Below are 12,091 nucleotides of genomic sequence, written 5' to 3' on the forward strand. Positions count from 1 at the left end.
GGGGGGAGATAAAATGCTTCGTGTTGAAAGCTTGTCGTCAGGATATCGATATTTTGCACATTAGATAATATTATATTTATTACAACATAATATTGTGAAACTATTCAGTTTGATTTTTTTTTTTTTTTAATAAGAATTTTCGACAATAAAACTAATTATTCAGAACTTTAATAATATGATATCGTTCAATCTAGACCTCCGTTTATTTATTGTTCCGTATCTGAATTTTCCTCAATTAAAAGTGTCACCGTTGGGAGGCTTCTTTCTTCAAATAATATATTCATGTTTTTTTTTTTTTTTAATTTTAGACTATATATTATGCTTATTGTCTCAATTGGTACAGATTGTATATTACTTATTTGAAATTGTAATATAATTCTAATTTATTATTATAACAATATTATTTTGAATGCATATCACTATTCAAATATAATTAAAATATAGTGGCATATACGGACAATTTTGTTACACCACTGAAGTGGGTTTTTTTCCAGTAACCTTATAAGGGTAACAGTTTATTTAAAGAACTATCTAATAAAAATCTATGCCAATTTTTCTTTGCCAATTGACAAACTTTTTCCAAATGCCATCCACAAAAGGTGTGACTATGTGAGGAGTATCCAAATTCGCCATCATGAGTATTATGTGCGATGAGTTACGATAATAATATATTACATTAAAAAAATGAAAGGTATTATGTGTTACTTGTGAATTACATAAATTGGAGTCATGTAAATATATTATATTATTTAATATAATATATTCGTTATATATAGAATTAAGGCAAAAGCGGTTATATTTTCAATCATCATGCAACTTGAATTTCGAGATTATTCAACTAGAAATAAATTTAAAATTAAAAAAAAATAATGTATTTCCTAGAATATCAGCTTTTGTTTTCACAAACTAAAACCTTATTTATATATATTATATATATGTACAAGTATAGAAGTATATATATTGAAATATATTGTATTATATTATAATATTATCATACTTGAATCGGTTATGCAAACAATAATGTCGATTCATATCTAATATAATACCACCTATAGTCTATACTATATTTCATTCAATATTATGTGATTTTCTTCGTCCTGGCCAAATATTTATACACTATAGACGTATTGTAATATGTTATTTAATAATAATGTCTATGAGTACATATTACTATCATATAAACATTTTTTGTTAAAATTGTTTTGTTTTAGTGTCTTTAATTTACTGCTTTATTATAAAATTATAATATGATATTTTTGTAAAATTTTAATTTTTACTTGTAAAACAAATATTTTTAAGGTCACAACAGCTGCAATGATTTGAACATAATTTATAACGTTTTCAATAGACTTCCAATACATAATTTTTTTTTCACTTTTTCATTATTCCTATTCAAGTTTGTTTCGATGTCATTTAGAATCACTGTCGCTAACATTATGTACATCAACATTTTTCTGTGGGTGTAATATAAAAAACCCTTTAATATAGACTACCTGATCACTATGATGAACTATAAATATTGAAGGATAGGATAGTAATGACTAGACTAATATAGTTATATAACTTAAGCATCCAAGTCACCACAAGGACGAATAATAATCTTAAACGTGCCATAAATTTTGGGACCGCTGTTGATAGATTTTTGGAAACTAAAAGTTAAACTAAACTAAAAACAAATTCCTTAAATATACCCATATACATACGATATTAAAACAATAGCGTGTAATTTATAGAATCGTTATTGTTTCACAGGGAACCGCCCCCGCTACAGACGCACAACAATTCGAACATCATATTGCGGTTGCCGGGCGGAAAACGCATCAAAGACATCAAATGGCTATCGGTCTGGTGTAGGCGGTTTACGGTGAGTGAAACATATTGAATCTCATTTTTTACACCGTTCTCGCGTACACACACACACACACACACATGCATGCATATAAATACAATAATGTCATATACTATATTATATAAGCGTCTTACGTGAAATCATTTGGTTCGATTTTATATATACTTATAAGTTATAAGTTAAAAAATACATATGCATATGTGCCGCTTCGGTTTCAAGCCACACGGTATCATAAATTGCGAACTTACGGAGAGGTATATACCTATATTGAGTTCCGAGAAAAATCGTCGTTTGCGTTTTTACTCTCGCGATGTTATACCGCCGTTAAGCCGCGCGCACCTATTATAGTATTATGTGTATATGCACATTACATTATAATGCACATTACATTATAATGCACATTACGCACGCGTCGTGTCGCGAGTAATCGAAAACAATAAAACGTGCACACTGACGTGTCGCACAATAGCTTGTTTTAATATTTTTCCGCTGTGAAAGTTATGAGCTATGGAAGCTCATGATGAAGAGCAAAAAAAGTTTCTTGTTCGAAAATTATAACCGCGCGTGCAGACATAATATGTACCGTATATTACACCGTGTCTTATTGCAGGTGCATAATGTATTATGTATAGGTAATATAAAATATAAGTGCAATAAGAACACTTCAGGTGATTTTTTTAACGTAAACACGAAATGTATAAACGCCATTATAAATTATTATATAAATAAAATGTTTAAAAACAATGATGTTTTAATTAAAATTTTTAAAAGTTAGAATTCTCAAAAAAATATTCTGCAAACTATTCAAAAATTATTCAAAAAAAAATATTAACAAAAAACATTTATTTTTTAATGATTTCAAATCATGTAAAAACAATATTTCCGAAACGTTAATAATTGTTGATATATTAAATGTTTATCTTTACAAAAAATCACTGGACTTAAAATATACGAGTGAACCTATAAACATATATTTATTTTTGTATCCACCATAATATACGGCGGAATGCGACGATGAGCGAAATCACAGGCATTCATTTCAATTAATAAAAATTCCATCCGGGCATTTGAGAAAACTTTAAAAAAACGAACCCAAAGCCGTAGCATATTATATAATAATAATAATAACTGAAGTATATCGTATTTTTTCAAATTTTGTACAAGCACCGGTATATTATTTTTGAAAATGAACCGGAATTATGTTATTATTTCTCCATCGAAGTATATAGGTATACACTGCACGCTGTGAAAAAGGAAAATATAAATCCTCATCGTATATATAAATTTATTTACGGCTTTTGTTAGCGTCGAAATTCAAACTCTATCCCTCTCCCCATTGCGTCCATTTCTTCGTATGGTGGCGTTCTGTTTTTTACTTTTTTTGTTTTTTATTTCATTTTTTCCAAAGTAATAGGTCCAACGCGCAACCATCCGTCTGCTACCCACCCCTGCCCATTATTCTCGGTCGTCGACGAGTGATGGTCGTGACGGAAAACTGCCGTCTACCAGCGCGATGTACTTGCAGAATGGCACAAAATCAATATTACACTTTTGCCACGGTGGCGTTTCGAAAATCACGGAATAAAAATAAACCATTTACAATAATCAAGCGCACACACATTTTGAGGACAGCCGCAGCGAGACTCGGTTTTCCCTTTCCCCCTTTTTTCTTCTGATCAACAACCCTGTAACGTCTCTGAGAGATCAATTATTTTTTTAAACACATCCACCATCCACGGTTTTGTTTGTTGTTATAATAATGTTGTGTTATAAAATATTATTGGCTGCATCTGATTTGGGTCTTGAATTTAAAACCACTAGTTGGGTCCCGATTTTTAAAGATACTACACTTGTTGGATCTTGTATTGTTTTAAGTTCCTATTACTCCAGTTGAGTCGATATTTTTTAATGAGTATATTATTACTCTATACTAATATTTATCTTCCCAATTTAACAAACTTAAGGGTTCTCATTTATTTTGACCAAAGGTATCTTTAAAATTTTTATTAATTTTATTTTTTATATCCTATATTATATTTATATATAACATTTTACGAATTGTATACATTTTAGGTTTTATACATTATATAATAAACACGGAATTTATTCAAATATTTTTTTTTTTTATTTATCCGTGAATTCTTTGTGAAACTATGTGATGAATATTATAAAGTGTGTAAATCTTAAAAGTTAAAAAGTTTTTGAGACTGCGCATTATAATATAATAGTAATAACACTCAAACCCACGACGTACCGAGAATTCCAAAATTGATTGAAACGTACAATGGTATATTTAATTTGAAATCAAGTTAAAGATTCTGTACACGTAATACGGGCAGCCGTAAACAGTACCATACTATAGCCAAGTGAACCGTATTTTCACCGTATTAAATATATATATATATATATATTATAATAAATATAACATAGTGGTAGTAAATCGAAAAACGAGGTTTTAGGTTTTGAAATGACTGCAGGCAGTATGGAATGTATATACATAATGTATAAATATTATAGTACAAGCGTATTCGAGAAATGTTGTGTTAAACATGAAAATTCGTATGTGCGTACACTACCGTTTTTCCATATAATAATATCATATACGTACAACGTACACATATTTCTAAAAACCTTATTAATATAATAAATATACATATATATATTAATTGCATTATATTCATCGGCTCATCGCATACCGGCCACAGTCAATAATATTATATTAATGTAAATTGGTGAAAAATTTGGACTCGTTTAAATGTAATATATATGTAATCAAATGGATCACTGTATAAACCCAACGACCAAACAATTGTAATAAGAGTGGGAATGGGGATATAGCTAGCCCTCACTCAAAAAATGTAAGGTAGAATAATTTGACATAACTCATGATTCAACAACGCAATACTATTAAAAAAAAAAAAACGAATTGGTATTACACACATAGGCCGTTGCAAAGAAAAAATATGGAAAATAATAATAAAATTACATTATATAATTATATAGTATAATTGAATTATTTATAAAGACAAAAAATGTGTCTTTGATTTGTTCATAATGTATACAAAATATTTAACAATAAAAAGAGAACCCAGACTAGATTCGACCGCGACAGTTTTATATATTGTTAATTTCCATCTGAAAAAAAGAGGAATCGTTCGTCACTCTACGTTCGTAGCAGACCTTGTTCAAAATCTCAAACATTTATACATATATACAATATAAGTACCTAACTTCCGTAATGTGTGGTTGAGCTCACATATCACCAGTTACACGAATCTTTTGGGACCTTAATTAGTAATTACCGTTGTATATGAAAACTGTCAACTCAATACCGTCGTGAGATATCGTAAGTGGTTTTAAAATGAAGAAGGTTTCAACCCCGCGTTACGCTGGCATAAGGGCGGTGAAAATTTAAATTGCGGCATTTTATATACAGATCTACACATAATAATATAAGGGTAGAAAAAATTACTTAATAGCTACGCACGATCAAACGATGTTTAAGGTACGCGAGAAATATTCGACAACGATGAATTTAAATAATAAAGTCATATATTTTATGTAATGATAAACAGGGCGGTTCATGAAGCATTGTCACCCCACTTTTATCCTTTAATAGTGCATTTATTCAAATTCTAATTTTTACAATCTTATTGAGTTTATATTATAGACTATATATTTCCAAATACCTACTAAAATGGTTTTTTTATTTCATATATTTAAATATCAATATACACACGTCATGTCAAAATTACCAATAATTGTTTTTGATTGAGTGTCCCATTTAAGAAGCACCTATTCCATTCTGTAGCGATAAAATTTTATTTTTTTATACTAGCTGAACTACACCACCCTTATTTACTGTAAATTGTTAATTGGGTGGTTTTTATTAAATGTTAACTCATCTAATTCGAATGAGTAGTTTTTGAGTTGTTAAACTTGATGTAATGTAATAAACTAATAAATATAATATTAAGTTCTTATTAAACTCGAGACATTATAAAATTATAAATTATTATTAATAAACTAATAAATTTTAATTAACGTAATAACTATTGAATATTATCCTAATCATCTAATTTTCTAAACCTGTAATCATAGATAAGAGGTAACTATTTATTTTTAAATATTATGTACATAGGTACTTTTTGAAATAAATAATATTGAAACTACTCATTTTAATTTTAATTTATAAATATTACATAAAATAATTTAAAAATTTTTATTAACAATAAAAATAAAAAAGGGTCTTTCTAATTTTAAGTAAAAACTTTTTAAGAGGACGCCAAACCGATACTATTCGTGATTTATCCATGAGAACGGTTTTGCATGTTAAAAAGTTACAGATGAGATACTATCTTCAATATAACTTTACCGAATTTTTATAATGCATAAATAAGAACTTTATCTGTATCTTAACATTTTTTGTTGTTAAGAATTTAAGATAACTTAATGATAATCCAAATCATTTACTCAAAAAGGTTCTTTTGTTTTGTATTTTTCCATTTATTTTTTTTTCCGACTCGTGTGAGCAGTGTATGGAAATGAAAAAAAAAATAGTTGTTAACTCGCTGGGGAGAATCGCCCCGTATAGTTTATTATCCAGGAATTAAAGAAGTTAGGTTCGTTAAATTTACAGTTCAGTTACATTCGTGGGTGGTGTATAATATTCGGGTGGTTATGGGTGGGGTTGCAATAATACAAACGAAAACTAGCTGTTGCACGCCCGCCGAAGTGGTAATAGTGTCTTCATTCGGCTGCAGCAGGTTGGTGATAGTACACTGCTGCAGACGCGCGTGGTACGCGAACCAATAAAAATTTAACACATGCGCTTAAATCGTTTTCGGAAGGAAACGATAACTCCACAGCGGGTATAAAGATTAATATACGGCGCACACGTATTGTACACCCACCCAGACACGCACACCCACATAAACACATAAACATAATACAGTGCCGACAACAAGGGCGTCGTCGGTCCTCGTTTTTCGTCTTCATTTTTTCTTACTGCGTCTCCACTCGTCTGCTGCAAGACACGCTCTGTTGTGCGCATTAACGGGCATATAATATATTTCTAAAGCGATCGAGAGTTAATTTCGTACGATATCATATTACAGCGGGGGCGGCGAGGGTCGTGTATTATATCGTAATAACGGTATTATATTCACCGCTGTGACTATAAAGTGTGCAGACTATATTATTATGCAATATTGCAAGGCGAAAATCACGCGTGAGACACGATGAGTCCGATGACCACGATATTGTTATATATTATTTTAATAATGATAACTATATGTGTTGATTTAATTATCGAGGGTCAAAACGCGACGATGAAAGGGGGAGTCGAATTTTTTTTTTGTTTTTAATAAAATATTCGAACAATAGACACCGCGCCATTAAACAGTGCATTCGGCAGCCGTATTCGTTACTGCAGCAGCTGGTATGATTATGGTAGCCAAATGTTTATTGGTCATATTCGTTGCAATAACGGTCGCGAGTCCGTGAACGGAGGGCTGTCAGCTCGTGGCCGTGTCTCACCACGAATTAAATTCAAAGCTCGGGGGGTTTTTTTTTACGGCGATTCAAACAGTAATAAAATAATGAGTTAATAAGTTTAATTCAAGAGACGGATTCGTAGTATAATGCATTTCAGAATTCAGTTTGGTATACTATTATGTGATTAAAAACCGCAACTTGCATGGTAAAATTAGAATAGGCTTTAAAGATAGATTTTAAAAGGTCGGTGCGTTCACTTTATATTGTTTTATCTATAACGAATCGGACAGACGACTAGACGAGCTGGTGTTGGCCTGTAGTGGTGGTAGTTTCGTATTCCCGATGTGCGTGTGCGATGAAACGCAAACTGTATAGCGGCAATAATATAAAGCGTATACGCGCGATACGTATTATTATTATTATTATTATTATTTTTATATGTATATTAAATAATATTGTTATTCATGAGAGGACGGAACGGATAAGAAAAAAAATCTTGAAATTCAAATCCGAAAGGCGTGCCGAGATTTTTATTTCCACCCTTACGCACTCGCACACGCGTACACTGCAGATACAGACACCTATGAGGCTATAACACATTTATTCCGGCGAGGACGAAACAGTTTTATTTTTTATTTTAAAATTCGATCGCGCGCGCAAGTTGGACGCGAACGATATACCACGGTATATGTATAATGCATAATATAATATATTATAGTCGCCACGACGCCATAATATTATAAAGTTTTTTTTATATATATATATATATATATGGACGTGCGCGACCGACTGCCAACACCGAGCCGGGAAACACGCGTGTCACGTAATACGTTTATAACGCACTCGAGTGCTAAAGGAGGCGGCTTGCGAAGAGCCAAGAAAGTGCCGTCGTTGCCGTTTTTGAAACAAAAAGATTTTCTTCCCGTTTCGTGTTCGACGTTATAAAATAAAATAATATATAATATGGAATCGGTGACAAAAAAATAAATTAATAAATAACGTATATACAGCCAAAAAACGGTTATTTAACAGTATTTTAACATATAAATAATAATACCTGCGTGACACAGTTTGTATGACATACCTACATAAATTATATATAAACATCGACGTTACTGCAGCTGGTATGATTCGATATCAACGATCGAGGTTTATATACGCACCGGAAATCGAAGATTAATATTAACTAGGAGTCCATAAATGCTAATTGGTTTTGGGGGAGAACCCTACTTTCGCTCGACAGATACGTAATGCACACTATATCATAATATAATAATTAGATATTATAATAACAACTAATAAGTCAGTCGTTAATGACGTGCTTAACGCGTTCCAGTACCACGACAATATCATTCGGTATGATGGAGCTCGCCCGACCGTTTTTTACGATCGCGGTAAACCGTATTGCCGTAACATTATTATACGTATCTACATAATACTATATTGTGAGAGTAAAAACTACCCCATCGCTCATCAATACCGAGTGGGGAGATTCGTGTGGGATTTGTGGGTCGCCGTAGCGTATTAACGTGTGATGCGTAGTATTGTTACTACCTATCGTGGTTAACGTGAACGAAAATAACAATATTTTCCAACCAAATTTACCATTCAATGATCATATTATACCTATATTGTTGTCATGGCGCTCGTTGTAAGTATGACTCGAATATTATAATTTTTTATAAAGTTTTAGCCTTCATATTATTATGATATAAGCTTGTAGGTCTAATATACTAATAATACTTAATAGACCTAACCTTATCTTACAATTATAATGTTTTAATTATTTTTATTTCGCCTGTTATATTAAAATTGCATAGTTTAGCTTATGGCGGCGACCATACTGTCATAATAATATTGTGCGAGTGTAAAAACTACTCCATCGCTCATCAATCCCATCATCATGTGGGGATTTGTGTGAGTCGCTGTGGTGTATTATCGTGTAATGCGTATACTATATTATTAATATGATATTATAATTATACATATAGCCGGTTAATGAGAACGAAACAATTCTCCGACAAATTTACCATGCATTGTTAAAACATATATTGTGTTTTATTATATTGTTGATATGATTCGAATAATATAAATTATAACAATATGTTAGCGTTCATTATATACTCGTAATATAGGCATTTGGCTCAAGCAGAGTGTGATTTATTTAGTCCGTAAAACTACGGTTTAGCTAGGGGGGAAATGTTGTAAAATAAAATATACTGCCCAGCGCCCATTCCAATTAACAACATTTTTCGCTAAAAGTAGGTATATTTTTTTCACTCGAATTTCATCATTTGTCATTCAGATGATTGAAATTGCACATTTCCGATACTTCGAATGGTTCATTACACTATATTATACATGAAATAAAAATGCCACAGCTATTATGGACTCACAAAAGTTTTTTATATAAATAATCTCGTTATTATTTTTTAATGAAAATTACCAGTTTAGTCAATTAAGATAGTTAGTGAGAAAAAGAAGACCACCTTCTCAATAATGATTATTTAATACTTATGACTTTTTTTCCAAAATACCAGCTGCACTTCGTATTTTAATTTAATGTGAATTATCATGATTAATAGAGGTTTTTCTTTTTTAATTTCTCGTGAAATATTTGTAAAATGAAAATTATAATACTTTTCTTCTTAAAAATTAATCACTGTGTTTAATTATAAGTTGAATATTTTGGAAAAATAAAGTCGAAACATTGATAAACTTATATAGATACATCTTATTACGCATAATATAATAGTATGCATATAATATAAAAAAAATACCACGTCATGTATAGTAAATACTAAATACTGTACCATGGTCTTAGAAAATATCTTCAATTAGTGATTGGTATCTACTCTCTAGTGATGTGTAAAATAAACTAAAGATTAAAAGATGGGTAGCAAAATGTTTCACTTCCGTCAATATTATTAATGAATTGAATTACTATGGTGTACCTATACCTAATCAAACATTTTTTTTAAATAAATAAATAAAAATAACAATATCCATTATAGTATATTTATATATTTAAAAATTGTATTATTATATTTATAACTCATTTCGTATCCTTACATATAGTATATATAGTATATATATAATTGAATATAATCACCATAGATCTAGATATTTATTTTTTTCAATTAATTTGTACGTAGTTTTGATCCCTAATACATATAGAAATAAAATCTCTGATACTAACATAATAATATGTACAATATTGTGTAAATACCTACGTGTCCAAATGTGATATATTTTTTTTAAATTGTTTATATTAAAAACAATAATTGATTATTGATATTATTATTGAATTAAAAATTGACAAAGCTCATAAAATATAATACACACAAGACATCTCCCCAAAATCCTGAACAATATTTAAAAAAATACTCAAGAGACGAGGGTACTTATTACTTAAGCCCCTCCTAGAAGTATTCTTATTTTCTCCACTGACGCTTATATAAAAAAAAAAAAAATTAAAAATATTATGCGAATGGTACTTTACTAAGACGAATATAATATAATAATAATCCTTAAATAATATTATAAAATGTATTGCTTCGTAAAATAAAAACCTCAAGTCATAATTCCAGTAGTACACTAAAGAAACTAATATTATATCAACGATCATAGTGTGGGTAATTTATTATGTAATCTCCGAAAAAAAAAAAAGACTTAATAAATTGTATGCATTATTTAATTATTATTTAATATAATCATAAAATATATATACATTAAAAACTCGATTACAGAACGAGCCCGATGGCTATTGTACGCGTACATAGCAGCAGATATTATCGTATCGGCACAAGAGCGGTTAAAATATTATGATGATATCCAGCGAAGAAAGAAAAGAAGATAAAACCGAAAACCGAGAAATACTTTCGTAAATAATAATGACGACTTATTATTAAATTCGAATCCGAAGTTTTTGCGTCCGCGGAGGGGGGGACTAACCGTAAACGCCGTTATGCATAATATTATAATAATATCGTTGTCGTGGATATTTATCGATCCGGTGTCGTCGTACGGCGTTCGCATGATATAATAATAATATGTACCGGTGAGGCGGCGGCGGTGGGTCTCGGGGGCAGCTCTTGTGTCGCACGGTGGCATGAGTAAAACACTACCACCGGTCTCGGATTCAAAGTGTATTTTCCCGGAGACGACGACTCAAAGGGTTTTCACCCTCGATGCGAGCGTACGGCGTGTCGGGTTTTTTTCCGCCCCGTAAAATATGAAAACTACATCGGATTGGGGTGGCTGTTGGATCGGCGGCGCGTGGTGCAGTAGGGCACACGTGCGCTCGTATATATTTATAAATCGTATTAAAAAAATCTAAAAAAATCGTTCGACCGGTTATTAGTGTCATCGTCGTATTATGTATTATTATTATTATTATTATTATTATTATTATTATTATTATTATTATTATCATTATTATTATATATTGCTGCAGCAGTCGCCGTCGTCGTGGCCGCGGTATCTCGGTCCCGGATATGATTTTCGTTCCGAACTAACGACTGGAAACAACGCAGTTTCGGCAGGATTATAATATCTCCTATAGTATAATATTATAACTACCAATCGGTTTTAGCACCACCGCAGTAGGGGCCGAATCAGAGCTCTAACGGTGTATTATGCGATTTATATTATAAATACATAATGATATATTATTATAGGTACTTGATGTCGAGTGTCACTGACCGATAAACATCTGTACATGATATATTATAGGTAGCATGACAC

General features: G+C 30.9%; 1 protein-coding gene across 3 annotated transcripts in view; it reads left to right on the top strand.

The window, feature by feature from the left end:
* LOC107172235 (protein Skeletor, isoforms B/C) overlaps nucleotides 1-12,091 on the top strand; it is a 104,714-nt gene that overhangs the window by 46,304 nt on the left and 46,319 nt on the right. For all 3 annotated transcript variants that reach the window (XM_089228395.1, XM_089228396.1, XM_089228397.1), the window contains exon 5: nucleotides 1,753-1,864. In XM_089228395.1, coding sequence (XP_089084521.1) covers nucleotides 1,753-1,864 — 112 coding nt within the window. The remainder of the gene's footprint in view (nucleotides 1-1,752; nucleotides 1,865-12,091) is intronic.

Source organism: Diuraphis noxia, unplaced genomic scaffold (assembly GCF_037042655.1).
Source record: "Diuraphis noxia isolate RWA-SAM2 unplaced genomic scaffold, SU_Dnox_SAM2 contig0005, whole genome shotgun sequence".
Classification (NCBI taxonomy): Eukaryota; Metazoa; Arthropoda; class Insecta; order Hemiptera; family Aphididae; genus Diuraphis; species Diuraphis noxia.